This window comes from Brienomyrus brachyistius, chromosome 15 (assembly GCF_023856365.1).
Source record: "Brienomyrus brachyistius isolate T26 chromosome 15, BBRACH_0.4, whole genome shotgun sequence".
NCBI classification, from domain to species: domain Eukaryota; kingdom Metazoa; phylum Chordata; class Actinopteri; order Osteoglossiformes; family Mormyridae; genus Brienomyrus; species Brienomyrus brachyistius.
In genome coordinates, this window is record NC_064547.1 from 9116639 (window position 1) to 9142641 (window position 26003).

At 40.4% G+C, this 26003-nt stretch overlaps 2 protein-coding genes across 14 annotated transcripts in view; both read right to left on the minus strand.

Moving 5' to 3' along the window:
* Positions 1–2: 2 nt before the first annotated feature.
* Positions 3–15025, minus strand: ect2 (epithelial cell transforming 2). 7 transcript variants are annotated; one of them, XM_048976757.1, is made up of 27 exons: positions 14670–15025; positions 14486–14546; positions 13816–13971; positions 13586–13665; positions 12600–12695; positions 11913–12095; positions 11638–11727; positions 11260–11367; positions 11042–11115; positions 10755–10885; positions 10469–10584; positions 10172–10234; positions 9699–9921; positions 8589–8713; positions 8053–8172; positions 7907–7975; positions 7687–7797; positions 7506–7602; positions 7291–7372; positions 7087–7165; positions 6556–6675; positions 5690–5828; positions 4829–4983; positions 4106–4213; positions 3377–3517; positions 2220–2539; positions 3–829 (listed from the first exon to the last, which is right to left on the minus strand). In XM_048976757.1, exons 3-26 carry the CDS (start codon positions 13946–13948, stop codon positions 2234–2236), a joined length of 2949 nt encoding a protein of 982 aa, XP_048832714.1. In that variant the 5' UTR covers positions 13949–13971; positions 14486–14546; positions 14670–15025; the 3' UTR covers positions 3–829; positions 2220–2233. The 7 variants fall into 7 exon arrangements, with proteins under 7 accessions (XP_048832714.1, XP_048832713.1, XP_048832715.1 ...); XM_048976756.1 differs by having other exon boundaries at positions 13816–13974; XM_048976758.1 differs by lacking the exon at positions 14486–14546 and having other exon boundaries at positions 13816–13974.
* Positions 15026–15496: 471 nt separating this feature from the next.
* mcf2l2 (MCF.2 cell line derived transforming sequence-like 2) overlaps positions 15497–26003 on the minus strand; it is a 61714-nt gene continuing 51207 nt past the window's right edge. For 4 of the 7 annotated variants that reach the window (XM_048976752.1, XM_048976753.1, XM_048976750.1 and 1 more), the window contains exons 27-32: positions 24765–24860; positions 22936–23019; positions 22332–22403; positions 21958–22047; positions 21146–21261; positions 20629–20748 (exon numbers count right to left, since the gene is read on the minus strand). In XM_048976752.1, coding sequence (XP_048832709.1) covers positions 20629–20748; positions 21146–21261; positions 21958–22047; positions 22332–22403; positions 22936–23019; positions 24765–24860 — 578 coding nt within the window. Of the gene's footprint in view, positions 17090–20628; positions 20749–21145; positions 21262–21957; positions 22048–22331; positions 22404–22935; positions 23020–24764; positions 24861–26003 lie in introns of those variants that run through there. The other 3 variants (XM_048976749.1, XM_048976751.1, XM_048976754.1) reach the window with 3 other exon arrangements.

The window sequence follows — 26003 nt, forward strand, 5'->3', positions numbered from 1 at the left end:
AGTAAAATGTTTCCTTTTATTGAGAAAAAAAGATAGTTTCAACAATTACAGTTCTTTTAGTACATTCTTTTAAACTTCTTTTTACAAGAAAAAGGCACTAAAAAGTATCACAGGACAAGTAAATTGTAGAAATAATTGAGTGTCTAACATAAGTGCAACTGATTCAGAATGTATGTCAACACAAAACTCAGGAAAGACAATTACGATGCAACTTGAAGATAAATGTGTATTTACATATAAATAGCTTGAATGGACAATTCAGCTTTTAAAAATATTCAAAAATAAATAAGCAATGCTACACGAGGTCATCCCAACCTGTTTTACAAAAGATGTGGCAACCAGCAAATTATAAAATATTATTCATTATATTTTAAAATATTATAAGATTAGCCACAATTCTTTATGGCTAAACTGACTCTGCGTTCTTGGTCAGAAGTACAAACTCAAGAGCTTTATAAAAGCTGGCCATTCTCTATTCTACATTAAACTAGCAGCCTAAAGACAACAAAGTTGATGGTTCAATTATGATCCTTTATGAAAGACATATTATATTTGACTATTAAGTATTTCAGGGAATACATGAATATATACGAGTACAGTATCTAAACAAGAATCCTTCAATTTAAAAAGACAAAATGTAACTAGTGTTATATTTACAAGTTAACTTCAGTACCAGTGAAAGAAGGTTAATAGCAGTGCTAGTTGTGAAACAACATGTTTAAAGACCAGTAGGATTTCGTTATATCAGGTGAGTTGTAGATCGACTGAACGTGTGGTATTTTCTCTCAAACAGGGATGGCAGGTTGACCATGGACGGCGAATGGACAGCCTACAAAGGGAAACGGAAGCAGGGTCAGTTCATCAGCTGACACAGCTTCACCAAAATACTAATACACAAAATTCCTACACTAATACCAAAGTTAAATGTATACCAGCTTGCATTTAACGTCATATGATCGATTTACCAAATGTCACCAAATACATAAAAACTACCATTAATAAATGGAAAATTCAACTAAAACCTGATCACTTTGTATTCCAATATACACTGGGTGATGCCTTTAACGGAATGCATAATTTAAGATCCTGTGTTTGTATAATAAGAAAATCACAATGTGACTAACATTGTCAGTATCATTTTGGGTCAAAGTGCCATCTAATGTGGCATCCTCCCTTCAGCCCTGCGCTCTGCTGTAGTCAGAAGTCTTGAAATAAAGCCTTGATTACATGCATATGTAGGAACGACTTGAGATGCACATAAAAGGCTATGAATAATGCATGGTGATTATGCAGCGTGCACAAGGTCACTGGCTTAAAATGTTTGCAGTTTTTGAACTTCATTATGTCTGTTTAGCTCAGTTACAAGCTTTAAAGGACGATGAATAAATGTCATCAATTTGGCTCTTCCTCCCCACATGCATCCTTACAGAATGCGAAGGTGAGAATGCCGACAAAAGGTCATTTACTTTGCTCCTATGGTCTAAACTGCCAGGGACCTGGCAAAAACATTCTTGTGAAGTGAATTCTGCCTTTACAGGATTGTGTGATATAACTATTCTTAGAGTCTTGAAATACTAGTACAAATGACCATAGAAAATAGCTCTTAAAGGCAAAGGGCAATCTAGGGGCCAGCTCCGCCACCTGAAACCAGACATACATCCACAAGGAGTACTGTGGTATCACAGTACTTTTCACTCATCTGTTTGAAGTTGATTTAGCCAAGCATCAGATAGCAATATACAGTGATCCCCCACCTATCACAGAAGTTACATTCCAGACCCATCAGCGATAGGTGAAAATCCACAATATACAAATATAAAACTTTTTTTTTTTTTATAGCTTAAGCCTTAAAATACCCCTGCCACACGCTTTAAACACATGTAAACTCATTAAAACACACGTTGTAAACACATATGATATGTGGATGTCATGCTAAGGATATGAGTAACATAAATCACAAAAAGTTTGCTCACAACAACCAGACCACAAGCAAGGTACGCGATACGCAGAGAACTGTGTGGAAAAATCTGGGATATAGCGGGGGCGCGATAGCTGAACTTCGATACAGCGGGGGATCACTGTACATCAGTGCACCCACCCTAAAGATGTGAAAATGCTCCCCGTGCAGAAACCAAGGCACCAGTGCACATCATTCTACACGAGTGCATTCCACAACCAGTCCCAGACCAGGAGCAAGCGGCCAAAACAGTAAGGCTCACGTCAGCTGTGGTGGCTACAGCATCGTTTCTCTGTGGAGGACAGTGCCAGGCTTTTGGGAGTAAGGCCGGAGCAGGTCCTCGGGAGCTCCAGTAGGAGGCGCTGCTGCTGCTGCTGCTACTATTGCTGCTAAGTCTGGGCTGGCGTGAGCACAGTGGGCCTGGCCCCACTGCGCATGAGTGGACGTGCCGTCCGGGCTGCTAGCAGTGCGGATACAGACGGGGACTCGCGGGCGGGGGTTATACTCCAGGGAGTTGGAGCGCTGCACGATGCTGCTCCGGGACGAACTAGCGAGACTAAACGTGGAGGTGGAGCGAGACATCTACAGCAGGGATGAGGGAGAGAGAGAGTTACCTGGCAGGAGGGAGAGACCCTCTGTCCCATGAAGCTTAAGAGCCTTTTAGTGCAGGAACACCGTAAAAATTTACAATGGTGTTTTTTTTTTTTTTTTGACAGCAGGAAAAGACTGCCTGTCCTATGACAGCAGCATAAAAGACTTCAGAGGAATACGAAAAGAAAAAAAAAAACTTGCAATAGTTCTTCTGTAGCAATATGTAAACATTTAAACTCTAGAAATGGGTTTAGCATGGAACATGCATACATCTAAAAGGTCTTCAAACCATGACTGAGAAAATCCCTAACTGTGATATAAAGTGACACGAAAGTACAACATAGGTACTTTATCCCTGCAGCACAACAGGGTAGTGTTTACATCCTCTATCTTTTTCCCCCCATTAGATAAGTACACTTATGCACTGGTGGGACCTTGGGGTTCGTCAGATCCCCTGCATAGGTTGGGGTCCAGGCCCTCATTCAAAGGCCTAATGCTGATATGACTATTATGGCAGCCGTGAGATCTGAACCCCCAATCTTCCAGAAACGAGCACCTGCTGAGATTCTGCCCATTTGCTAAAGCTAGTCCATCTAGGCTGCGAGAGGCGACATTAGGGGGGAGAGATAAGCAAGGTCCCAAGGTCCACCTACCCCAATAGGCACCACACCGATAGCAGTTTGCAGTCTCATTCACGTCACACTTTTTAACCAGATAATATATCATAATAACAGACACCTGAGTACAACAAACTATAAAAACCCAGGCCTTTCATCAGACGGCGAACATTCAGTGGCACGCGCACGCATGCACACACACAGGTCTTACAGACAGCGTAGAGGAGCCCCCCAGGCGGCCCCTGGACTCTGGGGCCACAGCAGGACTCCTGTCATCTGGGGTACTGCTGGCCACAAAAGCCCTCTGTATTACTCGCCGGGGGGTCTTACTGAAGGAAAACGCCCTTGTTACCTGAAAGAGACACAAACCAACATCTTAAAGCCCACACCATGGCAGCAGTGATACCGCGTTAAAAGTTACTCCATTAAAAATAACGGTAACACTTCACTTGATGGGGGGCAAATAATACAGTATCACACTATTAGTAATAATAATAATAGTAATAATTAAGCACAAACACAGTCTTAGTTACATACAGATGTCATGTTAATTCATCATTAATGAATCGTGAGACGTTTTATCACATCACGTTTGTTACTAAATGTTATTTCTGTGAACGTGTGACCTACTGACAGAACAAGTCATGAATAACACATGACATACTGATCTCCTATTTGTTCATCATTAATGAATCAATTATATTTGTTATTTTTGTATATTACAGCTGTTAAGGGATGTTACGGTATACATACATGATGTTTATGAATGTTTTATGAATACTTAATGATTACTTGTATGAAGGAGTACTGAACTTGTTATGAATGCAATATAAAAGCATTATGAATGTGCAGTTAATGTAAAGCGTTACCTATGATTCTATATATAGATATTAGGTTTTGGATTCCACGAAGGGGCGGGCACTTTGGCAGCACACTTTACCTTCTTCGATGTTTTTTTGATGACCCTAGAAGCTCGACTCAACGTGCTGTCCATATCCTTCGTGTTCACTTGAACGGAGTCTGGGTGCGTGCACTGAATTAGATCTTCCTGTTTAAAATAGAGATAGAAATAAATAAATACAGCAAGCTTTTGCTGAGCTGCTGAAATGCAAAGGAGCGAAGCTCTGCTGTCTGGTTTTACAAGCACTGGGGGCTTGTTGGTATTCCAAGAGACAAGCCAAACGAACAGACCGGGGGTTACAGGAGTCATACATTGCCACCGTGTGGATTCATGCAACTGATGCATATACTGTTCTATCCTCTTATTACAATCCTTCCAAATTATCAAGAAAAATATGTAAGACTGAGATAAGGATTTCCTCATTTAAACTCGGACCCCCCAAGAAAGAGATCCACAGCAGTGGGGAGTACAGATAAGCTTGAGAGTATCTAAAACATCAGGCCAATATATAATTCAGGCCTGTTTACTTTCCGCTTCAGCACAACCAGCCAAATAAGACTAAAATGTACCAAAATTACATGCATCTTACTATACTATTTATTTACAGGCATGTTTCGGTATCAAAAACACAATCAACAGCATGTGAAGAAACAGCTATATAAAATAAGCCTTCCAGGGCATTGCTCCTGATATTCTGAGTTGGGCCTGGCGTAGAGGTCATGACCTCGCGCTTCCGCGGAGCCGTAACAGAAGGATAGTCACCGCGTCTGCCTTGCATATGGTGTTGGCCACGTGTCGACACAGCATCTTCAACCAGGTTGACTTGACGGTGTCCTCGGCCACTAGCTGGAAGCTGAAGAGCAGGTTGTCCTGCTCGGTGGGAGGGTGTACAACCAGAGCGAAGGCGTTGTGGCAGTCTGTGCCAGGAGAGAGCGTGCAGGATGGTGAGCGTGGGGCGACGGGCACAGTACTGCACCTTCACAAGAGCTAACCAGCACGTGCTGAGGAGAGCCATAAACACTCAGGGGCATACTGCAAGGGGCGGAGGGCACATATGCACGGCACGTTAACCGAACGCCATTACATAAAATATCTATATTTCCGCCATGACAAATTGCTTTTCTTTGGAGGCAGCTATATCGGCCTGCTCAATATTCAACCAGGACGCTACAGTCGCAGGTCTGTCAAGAAAATCTGAAAGTCATTCATCTCACCGTGTAATTAAATAATCCAGCTCAAGGCTGCATATCCCTTTTTGTGGTTCCATCATTATTATTTATAAACAAACCTCAGCATCTTTATCAGTAAAAAAAAAAAAAAGCAGCTTACAGATGTCGGGAAGCAAAGCAAAATGTTTTTAAACTGGGGATTTCTTGATGAGATCACTGTATCACAGCAGTTAAGTTACTAGAAATTGCAAGAATAAAAAGGAACTAAAAATTTTATTTTAAACCTCAAAGGTTTTGTAGAGAACATAAATTATTATAGACAGGTCTTACTTCTTTGACTGTTACTGAAACATCTTTTAGTCGGGTCCGTATTTCATCATTCTGAATAAAAACAGTTTTGTGCTCTAAGTGTATGTAACAGTGTAGCAGAGTGCAGTGGGGGAAAGGTCTTCACCATCAGTCTCCTGCAGGTCCAGAACCCTCCTGATCTGGGACAGAGGCATAAGAGTGATGTGTTTGAGCTGGGCAGGAGGGCGAGTCTGCCCGACGGGGCTCCTGAATGTGCTGATCACTTTGTGTCGCTTCCTGGCGATCTGCAGGTGAGAGGCAGCAGTGTGATCAGACTCATCCGAATGCACGGCGTACCCCACTCAGGGAAATCCGGTAGGGTCCTGGCAATCAATAGGGCCCTAATAAATGTAAATGATCCCGATCATTAGCTGATCTCTGTCTGGTTCTGGCCCGGACCCGACGTATGACAGAATAGCAGGAGTGAGATGTGAAAGGCGAATACTGCAGAGTTAATGAGCAGCAGGAGCATGACGTCCACCTTTGCGGTGCTCATTACCAATGAGTAGCAGGAGTGTGACGTCCACCTTTGCGGTGCTCATTACCAATGAGTAGCAGGAGTGTGACGTCCACCTTTGCGGTGCTCATTACCAATGAGTAGCAGGAGTGTGACGTCCACCTTTGCGGCGCTCATTACCATGTGAGAGCCACACTCTTGAATCAGGAGACTAAGAATTCGCATTCGACTTAACTCCATTCTAATGAAGCACTCCACTAATTAGGAAAAAGATAAGCAGTGTCAGCAGCTATAGATTGCACATAAATAATTCACACTTAACAGTGCTGCTCCCTGAATTTGCACTTTTAAGATTTTAAGCTCAAAGTCCAAGGTTTTTTTTTTTTTCTTTTAGAGGAACAACACAGGTGGGATTAAATCATTCCATCCTTGTCAGCATCTGAAGCAATATTAAAACATTACACTAAAATACAGAGCAGCATCTGAAGAACAGAAGAGAAGAGAAGGGCGCTTACCTCAAGGCAATCATTGAAGAGAAACAGGGTAACATGTTCCCCTCGATCGCAGGGTTTGTCTCCTAAAGCAATGGTCTCTACTCTGTGGACGAGGCTGCGATGCGAGGACAACAGATTGGCCTGCAAAAAGCAACATTTTTTTGTTTCATTCAAATATTGGACGCATCTTGATTCAGTTAATTCAACAACGCTGCTTCTACATTGCATGGTAGGGCAGCACAATATCACATCACAATACGTGACATTTATAAAACAAGAGATTAAATTTACCCAAAATAATATCTATTTGGCTAAAGTTTATCGATCAATAGAATCTGTCAAACAAGCTGGTAGTGTTGCCATGAGTTGTGTCATGACACAAAGAAGGCTGACAAATTATTACGAACACGCGCATGACAATACCCTGTGCAGCCCTATTGCATGGAAATCACATTTTTGCTTGATTCATTCATGAATACTGTTGCAATACACACTCATATAACGACCTAAATTATCCACAAAACAGCTTATCATAGTAGAAAACATACTTACAGGACAACCGTCAACTTCATAAACGACATCAAAGATCTGTTTTTGGCCTTCAGTCTTTCTCTTGTCTTCATTTATGTGACTAAACAAAATTAATTTAAAAATGCATTAATCTCACCGAAACGGCCAGGCTAATTCCCTTTTACTGCGGGGGGCAGGCATTTGGGGGCTAGTTTAATGTCTCCAACCTTGGCTACTGCAACTTACGTCATAACTTCCTTGAGTGATTCAATTGCCTTTTCCAAAGTGACTTTGTCTGGATTATCATCTGATGTGTGCTTCTTAATATCTGAAAGAAATGCACAACAAATGTGTAACATAATCCATCATCAATAGAATGCAGGTTCTCACTTCATGGAGACGTTAGCCAGGCTAAACCTTGAGTGCCCACCCGGCGTTTCCTACACCCTACGTGCGCTTACCGTTTAACAGGAGAGCCACGCTTGGCAGCCTCTGGACAGGGCGGATGAGAAGCTCCACCAGAGTCTGACGGCCACATTCAGGCTTCGCCTGGTTAATCTGATAAACGGCCATTCGGTAAGATCACAAGCAACCTGGTTGGTATCGGTCTCTCTCTCTCTCCAGATGTACTGAAGTACTGACCTTCAGGAAAGCATGAAACCTTGGCTTCTGCTTCTCACACCTCACTATGGTCTCTTTGCTCATCTCAAAGAAGTTGACAAATGGAGGGTATGCTTTCACCAAATCTTTGGACTATTTTTGCAATGGAAAAAAGAACAGGTATTACTTAAGAAATAGCGTGTATATTTACATACAAGCATACAATAACTACACAGAGTTCATGAGAATCCTTTATACTTACATATTTCAAAATAATGTCTCCAACACTTCTATTCTCAGACCAGTCCATCACAAGGTCTTCTAGGTCAGCCTATAAAAGACAATGGACCTCAATGCCTATTTAATTGTTCCTCATTTGCCTTTGACATTAGGGTAGAAAGTACCAACCTTTATTCTGGTATGCACTTCATATATATCAGGGATACTGCCAAAGATGGTCTTTATCTCTTCCTGGGCCAAAATTGGACCTCCAACTTGACCCTCTTTTTCCAGGGGATGTTTAAACAGCTGGGGGGAAAAAGGTTCCGAGCACATGAAATAACAACATTAATATTTAAAAGCCACTCCTCGTTCCATTTGGCAGGTTATGCATCCTGAGAAATGTACTCCGATAGGGGACGTTCTTTAACTGGAGTATTCCAGCCCAACAAGCCAACACACAGCAGATCATAAACAGAGGAGATGTTCTCCAAAAAAAAAAAAGTGCGATATGGATGCCTCAACCACCAATGATCAAAACCAGAAAGTGGAAGCTATATGGATGTATTCTGGAAGCTGTACCCAACCTCCAACCCGCTGGTCAAAACCCCCAGCGGGACAGCTAGTCGAGGGAAAAGTCTGACAGCTATTGTTCCAGGAACCCCGCCATACATTTATTTTCACGGCTTCTCCGCCAGCTCCATGAGCCCCACTGGCGCACCGACCTGCAAGACTGTAGCCAGGATATCCACATAGTTGCTCTCCGTTTGGTACAGCTCCTTGGAGACCTGCCATCTTGCAGACTGCTTCAGGGCGGTAGAGGCGGAGCCTTTTGAAAGCTTGGAGTTTTCTGCCAACCGATCATCAAATCAAGCAATGTGAACAAATAGCATGTCATTACCCCCCCCCCCCCACCCCCAAGAGCCAATACTTAGAAAAGCACAGCAGTCTCCTCTTAGCAGAACCGCATGTCATTCCAGTTGCCAGGGCACACGGCTTACACAGGTACACACTTGTATTAAATGTACAACCTACACGAGATGTGTTTCCTCAGCTAGTCCACCTGTCACACTGCAGGGAAAGCCTGACTATTGAGTAATCTGACAGTCTCATGCTCCCGTCTCTTAGGAACAATTTAGACAGCGCGGCGCTGCTCTGTTGAATAGGCAGGGCGCATCTCTGCATGGGTACATATTGCCTTAAAGCACAAGGGGGCTCTTGAACACATCCAATACTTTTCCCAAATAAAAAGTATATGGCATATTTTTTATTTTTTTTTAAAAAGTATCAAATCAATGATAACTATACTTAAGCAGATCTTCCTGGCAAATATTTCTCTCCCCCTTTAGATTTTGAGTGACACGCTTTTAGCTTATTTAAAAGTGTTGGGAAACAGCAAATTTAAAGTGACCTGCACAGACGCACCATGCTCACCTCACGTCTAAACAGGAAGCCCTCATGACAAAAATAAAAACCCTACCTGGTGATACCGTGGTTCTCTCTGACAGACAGCTATCAGACTTTGAGGTGCTAGCACGACAATATGTCCGCCCTCTTTCTAATCTGCCCTTGTGCTCTCAGGCGTTCCTCCCCGCTTTGTGCGGGATCACCTGCCCTGTCCTGCCATCTGCACTCAGCTGTAACATGGGCTCTGCAAACAGGCAGAGTTCCTGCTCTCAATTTTTAGCTGCGACTATCGACAGTGACAGGCTGAAGCAGACTGCTGAGTATTACCCATCGGAGATTTCGTGCTACCAAAGTTGACGAGCACCAAGTCAAAATTCTGTAGGCACATGGGGTACCTAGGTGATATGTTCGTCCTGTTGTACCCTCACCTAACATGGCCCTGCATGTCTCTGGGGTGTTAGAGATGTCCAGCAGAGAGCCCATGGACAGCGAGTGCTCTGCAGACGGCCTCTTGCGGGGCGGTAAGGGCGAGATCTCGGACTCCTTAGCCAGCTGGGCGAGGGCATCTTTCAGGCGACGTCTCTTTCGGTTGCTGTTGGGCGTGTTGAGCGACAGCAAGGACACCGTTTTCTTCATGATGGGACTCTCAGGCTGATAGACAAACCAACAAGAGGCCAATTCAATTCTGGCACTCAGGGGAAACATTTAGTACTGTTAAACTATTACACAATTTATAAAAACTAGAACACTGAGCATCTCACGCAGTATCAAGGCTGGCTCCATAAGCGCCTACACACAATGTAATGAAGATGGAATCGCTGAATCAAAGTCAAGGAGGGCACAATATTCATACTGAATATGAATTCAGTACTGAATACTGTGCATTAAAAAGTTAACATACCTTCTCATAGAAATACATGGATTCCTCTGCCCTGGCATCCATCTGTATGCTTCCCCAGAACCACTTCAATAAGGAGACTTACATCAGTAAAGACGTCAGCTTAGTAAAAACCACCAATTTTATTCTGGCTTAGGTTAAACATAAGTTACTGATAATGTAAACTCCAAAACAGATAAACATTCCCATCCGGCAATTTTTGGACAGGCAAACTCATTTTTATATAAATTCTGGCAGGTATTTCAGAGAAACTAAGTATCACTAAGAACAAACACAATATTTGCAATTCAGAGCATTTACCTCCTGTTTCACAACGCATAATTTTTTTGATGGCAGAACTGGCAGATCCTTGATTGAGTTCTCCTCTACGACCATGTGAGTACAATTTTCAGCCCCAACCTCCAAGTAACGGCCACCTTTAAGGACAGATGGGGAGCCGGTTCGGAAACGGATACAAAACTGGCGAAGTTAAACTAAAAGGTCACGCTCTATTAGGCCTTCCTGAAAATTAGGTACTTGGCATGCTGTGACTGATGCAGATTCAACAGACAGGAATCAAAACGGAATGAAATGCACGAGTTAATACCGTATTTTAGTGTCATCTCCTCCATACTCCTCTTCTCCTCCTCAGAAAAACCCAAGAAGCTCAGCACACAGTCTTGAAAAGGTGAAACCTTGAACTCAGTGCGGAAATGCTCATCCCCTGCGTTGAAATGCCTATTAAAAAACAAACAATAAAAAAAATATAAACAAAAATAACATGTGAAAGTACAATAAATAATCACAAAAAGAGGCTGCAGGATGTATAATCCTTGAAGTTGAAGGTGGTCAGTCCCAAGGAACTTAGCAGAGCTACTCTCATGCGGTACTTACACCTCATTTCTCCGTTCCCAGGCCTGGTAGATCCAAACTGGGGTTAGGATCGGTGTCCCCATGCACACAGCCAGCTGCCATTGATAGGAACAGTACAGCACAGCAGTCAGAGGAGAACGCTCCTTTTGCTTTTTCTCGACTACTCAGAATAACTCTTAATTGCCGAGTCCCCAGTATATTTTGTGATCTGCACGTAACGACCTCCCATAAATACAAACCCTGTACTTCTCGCCATGGGTCGAGTTTGCAATGAGGTGAGTGACTTTGGAACTGAAATCCTTGCGGATGGTGCCTCCCATGTAGTGAACGAGGTTGACCAGATGTACCTGAAAAAATGTAATACAGATTCAAGCGTACTGCACACCATTAACAGCTTACGGCTGGTTAAGACGTTTGCGTAGGATCTACGCCGTACGTAGCCGCATAGCTGCGTAACTTGCGCCATTGTCTGACGCATGATTCCCCAGAAATGTAACTACAGACTTCGGGCTACGGCATAAGCTATGTGGTTACCTATGGAGTAGAGTCTATGCAGACGTATTAATCAGCAGTAAGAGCGACAGGGAACTGGAGTAAGTCACATTTTCATTACTTACGACTTCTTCTTTCCTGCGGAAGCCAGTGAAGCACAGTGTCAGATTCATCATGGTGGTAGAAAATAATGGGCGGGAGGAGAACATCAAGGGCTGGGAAACGAGAGGCAACAAATGACATTTTTGTATACCCTCTCCTTGTATCCTGTTTCTCATCACTCAGAATCATCATATAATCCATGATAAAACACTCAACTTACGGGAACCATTCATGAATGAAGATCTAAAACTACACAACATGAAACATAATAGAGCAATAGCACCCAATTATAACACACCTCCTTCCTCTGAGCACAATGCAGCACGACTGGCGGACCCACAATTCTGTTGTCATTTTTATGCAGGTAACTGTAATCCGGAGACTTAAAATCGGCCAACACGAAAACGGTCTCAAACTCGGCATTTTCGCCATCTCCAAACTCCCTCACGTCATCTGTCTTTACACAAGGCATGTTGATATCCTGTATGAGAATGAGAGAAATCCTTCTGTTAAACAAGAGCATGTGACACGCATGAATGTCAATAGATGGAATGAATTCATTTTTTTAAAAATCATACATGCAATGATGGCAAAGAAAGAGCATTATGCCAGTAGCAAAGACCACTTACTCATGACACCAAAAATACATGATTTCACCATTTGGAAAAGGAAACAAAACTCACAGAAAGAAAACAGAGACAAGTAAAAAGTGATAACAGATAGCCGGTAGTTACCACAAAGGACAAATTTAACACATTTGAAGAAATAAGCCCCAGTTTTGTGACGCAAGCACCCGGACCAGTAGTGTGTTAAATGACATCATTAGACAAATTCATCTCCAGGTGTTAAGAAAGGGAACCTTGCCTTCAGTGGTGATGTCCCACAGATTTCCACAACCACCATTTTTGTCATTTTTGAAGTTTCCATGCAAAGTGTTACGTGATGAAATGGGATTTAAGCATGCAATGCTCCAATTCAGACATACCATATTGACTATAGATTTTATCAACTTCTCGCCAGACTCATTGCCCGGTTCACCTTCTTTAATCTTTACCACTGGAACTTCCATTATTTTGATGGCCTGTGAAAATGAAGGGCTGACATAACCTACAGCACTAAGCTCACATTCACTCGATGCAGTGCCTTCAGTGCAATACAGGAACTAAAAATGGCCAGAAACCATTTTCCTGAATTTTGTGAATTAATACAGGTGAGAGCAAAAAAAAAAAAAAAAACATTTGTGCAGAATTGTGCTCTCTGAGCTGGTCAGTGGTACTGTTGTAGAATCAGGGGGAAAGACAGTCATAGTCCTTATCAGAAGCTTAAGGCTCTCAAATATGTTTTAATTTATGGGTTAAGAACAGCATTGTTCCTCTTTCCCACCCATCAGACCCTCAAGTGCATAATTACTGTATCACTGTCTCTAGGTTTGCAAGGGTCAATAATTCACAAAAAAACATATCTTTCAATATCCAACCGATGAGTCTCTCTGGCTGTTATACATATTCTTCTGACATAAAAGAGGTAAAGAGTGTTAAATTCACACCAGTCCAAAGGAAAGGAAGCCATTTCAGTTCTCTTATCTCCAAAACAAAAAAATGAAAATTAAATCAAATCTGTCCAGCACAATATTACATTCAGTGTTCGAGGGCAAAAGTAAAGTGGTGTATTTGTGCTGAACTGCCAGGTAATACTCAGATAATACATCAATTGCCTGTCGCTGTTACTTCTGTCAATCCGTCTTCAATAACCCAGAAGTTAACTTGCTGACATACACAATTTTCAAACAAGTCCTCACACTTTGACATCATCATTTGCAGTAGGTCTAATATGATGTAAAAATCCTATCATGGCCTCATTCTACAAAGGAAGAGACATTTCAGCACCTCTTTACCATTCTGCACACCACTCAAAAATGGCATGACAGCAGTAAAGACCAGCTTGAGAAATACAGGTGACTACAATTATTACCTTCACTGCTTGCAGAAGTTCATCACTGTTGCCTGTATCTCCTACAAGTACAACTCTGGTTTCAACGTGAGGCAGCACATCTGTAAGACAAATGAAATGAAGATTTCATCATTTCTGATAAGACGGCAAGCAACCGGGCTGACGTCACATACCACACATCCTCTAATGCAGCCCACCAAATAGCTGAATCGTTACTCCGACAAACCATGCAAGACACAAGCAGTAATTACCTTTGGCGTCCTCTGCAGAAAGACCAAGAAATACATGATCCTTCGAGAGTTCAGCCATCCTGGAGTCATACACACTGGAATCCACCAGCAAACTGCGGGTTGTCCCCAGGGTCTCTGTACTACTGTCAGCCATGGCCTTGGGACAAGTCCAATAACCTGCTCTTATAAAAGGGTGGGGTGCGCTAGTTACTGGAAACAGGCCCAGAAAACAAACATCTTTGCTGCAAAGTCTTAAAAAAAAAATTAAATGTTTGAAATTTTTTGATCCATTCAAAATTAATATATTACAAATTATAAACATATATTTAAAAAGTATACCTTCTATAAAACTAATAATCAAATCAGAACCTTACACCGAGCTTTCAATTGATTCGTTAAAATTTTCTATTGATTACATTTCGATATATGAAAATCACACGGATTTAAACTGTGCACTTAATCTGTATTCATATAGACTGGCTTTTTGTATAGTGCACTATCAACAGACATAAATGGGAAAGACAAGCCAGTAATCTATAACGAAAAAGCTAAACTTGCCCTCATACCCATCAACATCCCGTAATACCGAATATGTCTGACTACCAGTGCAGCTACTTAAAACGTTACAGTGCCGACAAAATATACCGATAAGGCGAATGGCAGCCAAGAAACTAACAGGTGAAAGGCTTACCAGAAGAGAACTAATAAACTAGTGTCCGGTTTAGTCGACAATACTGGCCAATCAGGACAGGCTGTTGGTTAACCAGAAGTTGAAATGCTAGTCAGCTTTTTGTTTTGCTCCATTGCGATATCAACAATAAAGTAACTCATACGTTTAAAAAGGATAAATGAATATGTAAAAAGGTTAAACTCACCAGCGGCAATTGTCTAGATGCACTCTTCCCCAGGACAGCAAAACCACTGCTAGACTTTAGCAACTAACGTTACCTACAATAGGCACTTGTTAGCCAAGTAAACACCAGAGACACTTTCTTTTTTAGCCAAAATGATAAAAAAAATTACAAGAAAGATGTCAAGAAACGTTGAAATTAAGACTCTGTTTAAAAAGCAACCGCGACATATATGCATTTAGGTATTTTTTTAACTAGCTAAAAGTACACCATATTACTGTCCGATAGCCTTAGCACTACCACCTTCTCTAACATAAATTCAAAATTCAAGACGCTCACGATTGGCGGACGCTGATTGGTCGAGACGGTCAGCATGGCGGAAATTTGCTGAACTGGGACGCTGATTGGTGATCTTCAAACTGAAATGGTGACGTCTTGCCTGGCTGTTTGAAATTGCGGCGCTGTGTAGTGTCCGATCGCATTGAATGCTTGTTGTTAGGGTATTTCCTTATTTTGTATGGATTATGAGCCGTTTTTAGTTTCATTCTTTACTAATTTTAGATCTGTAAAGTCAGCATGTCTTTTAGATAACAACAACCACAGATATGATCTCAGCTGTATCTTTACTGGTTTAGAAAAATATCGGATGCTGCCATAGATATATCTGGACAAGGCACAAATAATAGACTTTAATATTATTATTAGAATACCGATAAAGAACTAAGACATTGTTTTATAAGTTCAACATTGAATTGATTTCCCCTTTCGTTTTTATCAATACCGGTGGGTAGCCTTGGGTTAACATGATTAAAACCTCAGCGGTTACTGACAAAAGGAGACGTAAACACTGGTATTAATAAAACATGTATTTCCTTGCATGTTTCAAAATGTACAGGAAAAAAATAATTGACATGTTTTTATTTCAATGTGTTTTCGTTAAAAATCAGTCTAAACAGTCTGAGACAAAGTTCAAGGAGGGCTGAATATACGGTGGGTCTACTTTGACCTGTGCTTTTAAAATTTTACTTCAGTAATATATGCAATTTGACTCCCAGAATAGTATGAAATCTGAATGAGTTGTACATTTATTTTCTGACTTCTATGGAATTGTAGGTATACATGAATGCCAGTTATTAAATTAAATATGGAGCAATTGATGAAATTGGGGTAGTATACTTTCAGCCCACTGGGAAATTTTTGGCACAAGTGGTCTGGTATTAGGTACACTGCAATTTTACTTACACTTATAATGATAGACCAGGTAAAAGATCTAATGAAACAAAGTAGACTGCACTCTTCCTCAATATGAATTTGAAATCAAGTTCTCAAAAATCATTTACATAACCGTTTTCATGTGTGCATTACAATCTATCATCATTTGTTGCGATAAGGAAAACTTACATTCCACCAAAATATCAAAAGTAAATCACAGAAACATCGTTTGCGGAACAAGAGCAAGATTGAGCAACAAATTCAAGTAATTGTTTTGTCTGTGTCCTGGCATCCTGTGGTAATAAGTATACCTGCAGCGATTTTTAATATGAATAGTAATTTCTTACTGTGGTGTTCGTCTTTATCATGCCTTAAGGAAAATGTCTTTTCTTTTTTAAGAGAACATTCATTATAAAATACAGCATACAAAAAGACAAGGTACATTTAAAGTAAATGCCCACTATTAAAAAAGGTAACCAGTGATTTTTTTTTGTTATTAAACATGGGATGAACAGTATGTCTTTGAACATTGAACTTGAATACATGTATTCTTTAACCGTTATCAGACAATATATGCATATCAATGTAATACAGTATCTTGATTATTGAATAATATTTATTATGTGCCATAATCATTGTTTAAAGACACGTTCAAACCTCTGCATGTTCAAAGACTTAGAAACCTTGAAACACACTACTAGGAAAGAGCGTGACAGCAGTTTCAGAACAATGTTGAGCCTTTCCATGCATCAGTTCTGCTGAAACAGACATGTGCTTTCTTCACTTTTAACAATGCCTTCATCCTGTGTAATTACAGTATATTCCGTCTGACGTTGATGAGTGCATTTCAACCGGGGGCTTGCGTGGCAAAGGCACGGCGACATTGCTTGTGAAAGCATAAAGCACCAGTTCGGTTCATTGGTTGTTTCCTAGGGGATGCAGTAGCCTAGTGTGCTCTGCTCACGCCAGGAGTTCAAGCAGAGTTTGGAGGAATCACTCACACTGCAGCAGCTCAGATCAGAGAGTGGCCCGATGCACAACCTCAGGAGGGGTCGTGTGACGCTGACCTTCCACACCGGAGGTCAGAATGGAAGGCATCTCATATAATCTCCAAGTGCATGCCATAATACAGTCATAAGCAGATGTATAAATATGTCCGTAATGTTATTTTTTCCAGTCCCTGGATGCGTTCTCCTATGTCAACGTTGATGTTAATAAATTATTGAGGATATCTGAAACGCAGTGGAATGGAAGATCCGTTACTCAAACATTGTCATGACTCCCAGCTAGTACCAACTTTTAATTACTGACAGCACGGGGAAAATATTTTGGTCACTGTAGTGAAAGAATGCATTACCAGAGGGCAGAATACAACACAAGCAATGGGACAGCTGCAGGACTCAAATGATGCTTTTCAATCTGTTTCATTCAGTGTTATAAAGGTACAACAGCTCTAAGGTAAAATGATGTTCACAAACAACAATTAGTAATGTTCTGGGGAAACTGTGTTAAATTTGTTCCTTTTCAGCTCTCAAAAAGCTGTATGATTCTAATACAATATGACCACCTTGTGGCAGTTTTTGTTGTCTACAATGGAAAAATTAGCAGTTAGCAGAAGTGACTGTGAATATGAACTTCTGCTGACTGTGATCCAGACAACCAGTTATTAATTCTTTATTAGGAAGACATGAAAATATGAATGTGTACGTTCATGACAGCACTACATGGCTATAGATCAGAATGCAGACCTTCTGGGAAGACATTACAAGACCGTAAGACTCTCTCTCTTAAATTCATGATCATCATTTCTAACATCAGCGATCTTCTCAAATCCTGGACACAACTGCTCTCACTTACATATGTGTCTTTGTGTCATGGAGATGAGATGATGAGGTAGGAGAGAAGAGAATTTCCTCACAGGGATTAATAAAGTATCACTAGTATAAGTATCACAAGTATATTAATATATAATTGTTCTGCCTTAATTTTTATCCCATACAATCACCATAAAAGTATTATTTGGATTTTAGTTGAATCAGAATACAAATGTTGTGAATTGAAACTGGTCAAAGCATGCAATTTAAAAACTTAAAATCAATGATAAATGAAAAAAACACCTAAATAAATACAACCCCATTTTCAAAAAAGTTGTCATACTGTATAAATAGAAACAATGCAGTGATTTGCAAATCATATAAACCCATTTTAATTGAAAATAGAACAAAGAATGTTGAAACAGAGAAATTTTACTGTTTTGTGACATATACGAGTGTATGTTCAGTTTGAATTTGATGCAATAAACGTTTAAAAAAAAAAACGTTGGACCAGGGGCAACAAAAGACTGGAAAAGTTGTGTAATGCTAAAACAAAACATTTGATTGAATATCTCATAACTAATTAAGTAAATCAGCAACAGGTCAGTAAGATGATTGGGTATAAAAAGAGCCCCCCAGTGCAGTGAAGATGGGGAGAAGTTTATTACTCTGTGAAAGACTGTGTGGGCAAATAGTGCAAGAATTTAATAATAATGTTCATCAACCTAATATTACAAAGAATTTGGGAATTTCATCATCTACGGTACATAATATCATTAAAAGATTCAGAGAATCTGGAGAAATCTCTGTCCACAAGGGACAAGGCCAAAAACCTCAGGCAGCACTGCATTAAAAACAGACACAATTCTATAGTGGAAATCATTGCATGGATTCAGGAATGCTTCCTGAACACCATTGTATGTTGCTGCATCCACAGATGCAGGATGAAACTCTACAATGCGAAGAAGAAACCAACCTAAACACAATCCAGAAACGCTGTCGAGCTCATTTATGACGGACTGAGGCAAAACGGAAAACTGTCCTGTGGTCTGCCGAATGAAAATTTCAAATTCATGTTGGAAATCACGGATGCTGCGTCCTCTGGGCTAAAGAGGAGAGGGACCATCCAGCTTGTTATCAGCGGACAGTTCAAAAGCCAGCATCCGTGATGGTATGGGGGTGCATTAGTGCCCATGGCTTGGGTAGCTTGCACATCTGGGAAGGCACCATTAACGCTGAACAATATATACAGTACAGGTTTTGGAGCAGCATAGCAATCATCCAGACAACATCTTTTTCGGAGAAGGCCTTGTACATTTTAGTAAGACAATGCCAAACCACATATTGCGTGTATTGGGCATGGCTCCGTAGTAGAAGAGTCTGGGTGCCTGCAGTCCAGACCTGTCACCCACTGAAAACATTTAGAGCATCATGAACAAAAACTATGACAAAGGAGACCCTGAACTGCTGAGCAGTTAAAAATCCTCTATCAGGCAAGAGTGGGACAACTTTCAAAACTCCAGCAACAGGTCTTCCCAAACATTTACAGAGTGTTGTTAAAAGAAGAGGTAATGCAACACACTGGTCAACATGCCCCTGACTTTTTGAAACGTGTTGCTGGCATCAAGCTCAAATTGAGCATATATGTGTTCTAAAACAACACTTTCTCAGTTTCAGCAGTTGATTTATTGTCTTTGTTCTATTTTCAACTAAATATGGGTTTATACGATTTGTGAATCAATGCATTCTGTTTTTCTTTACATTTTACACAGTGTCCCAACTCCTTTGAAAATGGGCCTGTAACCGTGCAATAAAAACAACTCTCTAGAATACCTTTTCTACATGTCCTCGGTAAATAAATAGCATGCAGAATAAATTCCAAATGAGTTCAATCATATGACATGCATTTGCCTCATTTTGCACTTCAGTAGCCAAACCAAATGATAATTTACATGATATTACACTGTCAGAAAAAAGGGTACAGCCTTGCTATAGTTTTGCAAAGGTACAAAGAACATTATTGTTCCACCAATGGTACAAAAACATTCCTGAGTATATTTCTGTACTTTAAATTAGACTAAAAGGTATATTTACCTACAGCTACAGTAGGGTACATGTGGAAGATCCATTAGGGTACAGCACCAGTGACAACTAATTGTACTCTCAAAGGTACAAATTGGTACCTTTTTTCTGAAGCTGTATGGAATTGGAAGTCCCCATTTTCTTGCAAGGAATATCAATATAGTTATTGTCGTTAGTTTTTTTTTACTGTTCACTTATTGCTGGTTGGGCTTGTTTATTGGGCACTCTGTCACTTGAAAATAATCAAATAAGCACGCCTGAACAAAAGCTTTCCTGTATCTTGGGAAAGGGCTCAGCATAGAACTTTAGGCAGTCTTTCCCCACTGCTTAAAGCAGGTCACTTGTTTTCACAGCATACATCATATTATTATATATAGTAACAATCCAGCCCTTTGTGGAAAATGTATTTGAAATTGCAGTCGATATAAACCGGTTTTGACAAATTTTTACAATATATAAAGTGCATTATAGGCACAATGTATATCATACTCACCATAAATATAATTTTTAAAAAGAAAATCAATAATTCTATTTTTTTTCTTACCAGCATTCTAATTAGATAGTCAGACAAACTGTAAAGTATGGGAACAGTACAGCATATATCTTGTATTTTCATCAAAAGAATGTGGCTCACAATGATTTTGGGGGGAAAAAAAAAGTATGTTGTAAAAAGTTTGCTTTCTTTATGTATCATCAGCTTGGAAATGTGTCATAAAGCTGTGTAGACAGCCAGTGTGCTCAGTGCGACGAATAAAAGCTGAATGTGCCATCCTTCTTCGCTGGCGAATCCCTGAGGCCTGTGTTTTTATACAGCTTAGTGAATAGGATGTGTGGCCTGTACAAAGCTGGAATGAATGAGTCCGTCTTGCCATTACTCACCAATGCCCATTTTCAGCTTCTTCTAGAAAATGCTCTAAATCTCCCGACTCCATAGATAGATCTGGCGCTCTTTTCTCATCATACGTCAGCTGAACTGGAAACTGATCCCGATCCCCCTAACAGGTAGGAAAAAGGGAGGAGAGTACAGCACGGAGTGGGTGAAAGACGAAGAGGCCCTGCTCTGTTTTCCCTCCCTTGAGATCTAAAATCATCCATCTCCACCACTAATGTTGTGGATTCCTAGGGTTGCACTTCCATTAAAACTGATTCTAGGCTCTCTCATATATCAAAGTGATTATAATTAAAGACAAAATCCTGTCCCATGAATTGCTCAGCACACCCATGCCAGCTTAAGTCTTTTAAATGTCAAGTAGTCACTCTGTATTAACTGGGACCAGCAGTGGTGTGAAATAATTAACAGGAAAGTCTTTTCAAGGGGATTTTGGTGACTAAATGAGATGAAGGCAGAAAAATGGTGAATATACCTGTCAGGTTTTATTTAAGAGAACTTACATTTTTATTATGAGATTCCTCCTCTGGCTCTGAGGAGTTTGAAAGCTCCTCAGCACTAGAAAGAATGGTTTCAAAGTCTTCAGTGTCCATTGAGGGTAAACACCTATGATTCCACCCTAAAACAATCACAGCAACACCTGTAAAGTTTGTCTTAGTAAAAAAAATAAATTAAAGATCCTTGCCTGCAACAGGTAGACATTCTTAATTGTTATGTTTGTTTACATGACCGTAAAGGTAATTTTTGGAGCATATACTACAGAAGCATACTGTATGTAGAACTTGCTTCGACAATGATGAGAATCACATGATGCAGGAATAAATAAAGAGTGGAGGTGGGTTTCACAAAGAATGCAGATGGGGGGGGGGGGGGGGGCAGGACAAAAATAGAAGACAGCTGTTTCAGTTTCACATCTTGGGTATGAAAGGGGATCAGGCTCAGGGTCTGGGAGTATTTTCTGGGGCCAAGAAAAAATGCAACTCAGTCTCAGAGGTGGAAAGTTCAGGTCCAGGAACTAAAAATCCAGACCAAGATTTTGTTTCAACCACCCAGTTAAGTTATCTTTGATTGTGACTCTATATTCAGGTTGTTGGTTGAAACAAAACCTTGGTCTGGATTTGTACTCTCTGGACCTGAACTTTCCACCTCTGCTCAGTCATATAGGACTGGTAACAAGGCACAGGTAAAGTGAATGAATGAGTTCATCAGTCAACCCCAGGATGTACGGCATACTACAAAAATAAGACTCGACGATGAGAACCCTCACCCCCAAGGGAACAAAAGGAACACATTTGCTGTTTCTGTCTCCGATTACCTGTTTGAGAAGTAGATCTAGGTACCCCTGAATTCGAATCTGCAGCACTATTACGTTTGCTTTCCACTGCGATTGCCCCCTTTAAAGTGTCTAAGAGGAAAAATAAATGACTCACTTTGCTGACAACTGTTAAGTTAAATTTAAAATTCTGGCAAAAGCACACAGATCCACAGAAAATAGAAGCATGCCCACTTCTGCCACATTGTGCGAGTTTAATCAGGAGATATAAAACCACTTTCAACTTGCGCATATCCAATATATACTTACGTCATGCATGACATAGTAAAATATAAAAACATACCATTGCCCAGATTCCACCATTAATCACAAGGACACGATCATGCAAACATGGCCAAGAAGTACAGTATATATACCTTCATATCCTAGTGGTGTGGGATCACTCTTAATTTCATGTCTCTTGGATTTAAGGTTACCAGAGAGTGAACCTGCGTGAAGTAATGCATCCATGTAAAAAAGTGGGGAAAATTGAAGAATGGGTTATGTTAGGTTAGTGAACATTTTAATTGAAAATACTTAAGAACGCACTAGTAATTTGCCATTATTTCTTACAAGTTACTGAAATGTTTGACAGGATGAGAGAGCTCAAGGAAAACAATAAAGCATTTAAATAAAGTGATTCTCATTAAAATTCCAGCAACTGCACATGCAATTTGGCTGTGAATGTCATCGTGCATTCCAAATGTCAGCTCATCAAAATTCACCGTTCGTTCTTCAACGAAGGTATTTACTGTTACATTCCATGGTCATTTTTTTCCGATTGTAGAAAGATTTTTTTTCCATCGTTTCCATTTAATGAATTTTTAAAAGGTGTTAAATGTGGTTTGCTTTGATGGAGAACAGATCTAAAAAAATTTGCGAAACCTTTTTTTTCCTTTTAACAAACCATTTATGTCTTAGAAACTAAAAAAGGAAGGTGTCTAAAAGAAGAAAGGGGTCGAGTTGCAGGCAATCAGGTACCTTTTGTGCGCCTAGTAGCAGAGGCACTGATAGAGGAAGCTAAAGAGAAGCGACGTGTCACATCGACCTCCTTAGCTTGAGGTTCTAAAGTAAAAGCAGGGTAGAGTTAGTAATTAGTCAATGTTATACGTATATGAGATGAGTTGCAGTGGCACAAACACCCCCAGTCCAAAACATACATTTATTTTGGCTAACATGTCTTTTGAAGAAACTGATTTTGTAAAGTGTGATATTCGCTTGTAAATCTTATCACATGCCCAGTTGTCTTATTTTCCAAGCAAACCACAAGGAGCCATACCAGAGGAAGTGCTCTCTTGTCATCTCTTGCAGGAAACCGACAATGAGGGAGATGTTAACTTAACCAGTGACACCCCTGATGGAGATGCTAACTTAACCAGTGGCACCCCTGATGGAGATGATGGAGATGCTAACTTAACCAGTGGCACCCCTGATGGAGATGATGGAGATGATAACTTAACCAGTGGCACCCTTAGAATTTATTTGTAGGGGTGGCCAGATGGGACCACTGAAAATCTTGGCACACCAAAACCGAAAACCACAACTGAATTTCAGAAATTCTAGTCAATGCGAGAGTTAAGGAATCACATACTGATATATTTTGGTTTCTTATTTTACAGTTAATTTATTTTACATGTAGTCATTTTGTAGTCACTTCAGGGGGGCACTGGGGGACCATCGATTGTATCAGAGTGCCCGTGTCCACTCCTGTCCCACCTCTTGATGGTGCCCTTGAACTTAACCTCTCAGCCTATGAGCTACTACAAAATAATACCAGGTATGCTGCATAACTCTGAGAAATGGGCGTTTAGTGGCAGCCCAAATTTAATGCACACCTGTAATGTAAGTTTTTGAACATCCTGACAACCAATTTTGATATTGATGAGAATTTTTGATAAATACAGCCAAGATTTTTACTTGACTTCGTGTATGCATTTCAGTCCTCCATCACCAAAAGTTCAATAGACCCTCTATTACAAAGCATTTATTCATTAATCGTTCAACTGCAGCAGTTTCCTCAATGAATTGTTCAATTACTGGTAATAGTTGATCCATCGAACTCATGAAATGATTGCCAGAAGTATGTGTTTCCCTTAACATTCATCACTCAATACATGTTACAAAATCCAGCAAAAATATTAAATGTCCAATAGATATACGCAATAGCTATGATTATATCTTGCTTTGTTTGGGATAAATCCATATTACAGTCCACCATTACACTGGAACATTTCACTATGTTTTCTGTGACCAAAGAATACCTTGTTAAACTCAAGTTGTCAATATCCCACATGACTATGTTGCGCTACTTAGAATGAATGCAGGGACACCATGTCACAAATTACAGTTTGAGAGCTTTCAAAAAACACATAGTCAAGAAAACATCTGGGCTGATGACATGGTACTGGAATGCTGTGTGGAGGAGGTTTATAAACTAACAGATATCAGATGAGCTATCAATGAGCAAAATTCAACCGTGATAAAAGTGATGATTAACCACCAGTGTTCAAAGATGAGTGTCACTTCAGTAGATCACTCAGAGAAATAGCGTTGCTCCCATTGTTTATATAATAGCCTTGACATATTCTTACATCGAAGCTTGCTGAATCACAGTGCATTTTTACTTTGGTCTGGTATTGTGCGTTCAAAGTCAGCACTTGATGAGAGGTGGAAAATGCCTTGCACGACACTCATTTTGAGATGGCTGGATGTCAGATGCAGCGAGGGAAGAAATGGGATGAGATGCAGCCATGACAATGAAGATAACGATGTTATCACCAGTCACAAAGAGAGGGCCAGCTAGGTTTTACCTTGGGGTAGAGACCTGCGGTTGGACAGACCCTGCAATGTGAACCGTTTTTTAGCCAGTGCGGCCCGCTCTGCGTTATGGCTGCTAGTAGCATCAGCTAAGGAGGGAAAGGGAGAGGTGGAGGAAAAGGCAGGAAGAGGGTTAAGCCAGCAAGCCGGAGTTTCTCCAAGAGCCACTTCCAAAGCCAAGCCTAGAAGAACTCGCATGTTTTTTTTCTTTTTTAATATATATATATATATATATATATATATATATATATATATATATATATATATATATATATAGAAAAAAACTTCCAACAGAACTGGAAAATTATTAGTTTATTAGTTATTAATAGTTAATTATTAGATACTTCAAGGTATAATGGCGTTTAATGACAGCCCAAATTTAATGCACCCTGTGCCTTCTTAGGTGTAGACGGCATCTTAAATGCAGATGGGATGCATGAAATCACGCATGTCCTTTCAGGCTTGGTTTTAGGAAAAGCATGCATCAATTCGGCCTCCTGTGTGCTGTGAGCGAGGTGCCCTCATCAGGATAGCAAGAGCAGTGCAGATGATTTCTTATAAAGGAGGCAGAAGGGACAGTAAGGTGAGTCACAGCTGCCAGTCAGCTGCAAGTGATGATACCTGAGAAACACTCAAGACTTCATTCCTCCTCCCACAAACAGTAAGAATTCAAGGAGCACCATCATGCTCCCATACCTCCCCCTGCTGGCAGCTTTGTATATTACTACCTACAGGACTTGGTTTCTTTTTTAAAATATTCGTTTAGATCTTTTTGCAACTGAATGTCGACAATTCTTTATCTCTTTACTTCACAAATATAAATATTCTCTGTATCTCTTTAAACATGATGTTTGCTATAGTTCATACTATGCAGTAACTCAATATATTCCTCATCCCATTTCTCACATGCAATCAATGTCAGAAGTAATAAGCATAATTATAATGAAATCTCGCATCATTAACAGAAATTCAAGCTATGTAATATTGTAAAGCTATGTTGTGCCTGGGGCATTTCTGAACGACACCTACTGTATCCCACCTAAACATCTCAAGGTATGTTAGACACCGTGTTCACTGTGCCGTGTGACGTCTGCATGTTCATCCTGTTTGCATAGAGACACCCGTGACCCAAAGACCGCATGTCCTCAGGCCCTTCGTCAGTGACTATGTGACTGCAACATGCTGATGTCCTGCTTTCAGCCTAATGGTTCCCACATGACTGTGATCAAGTG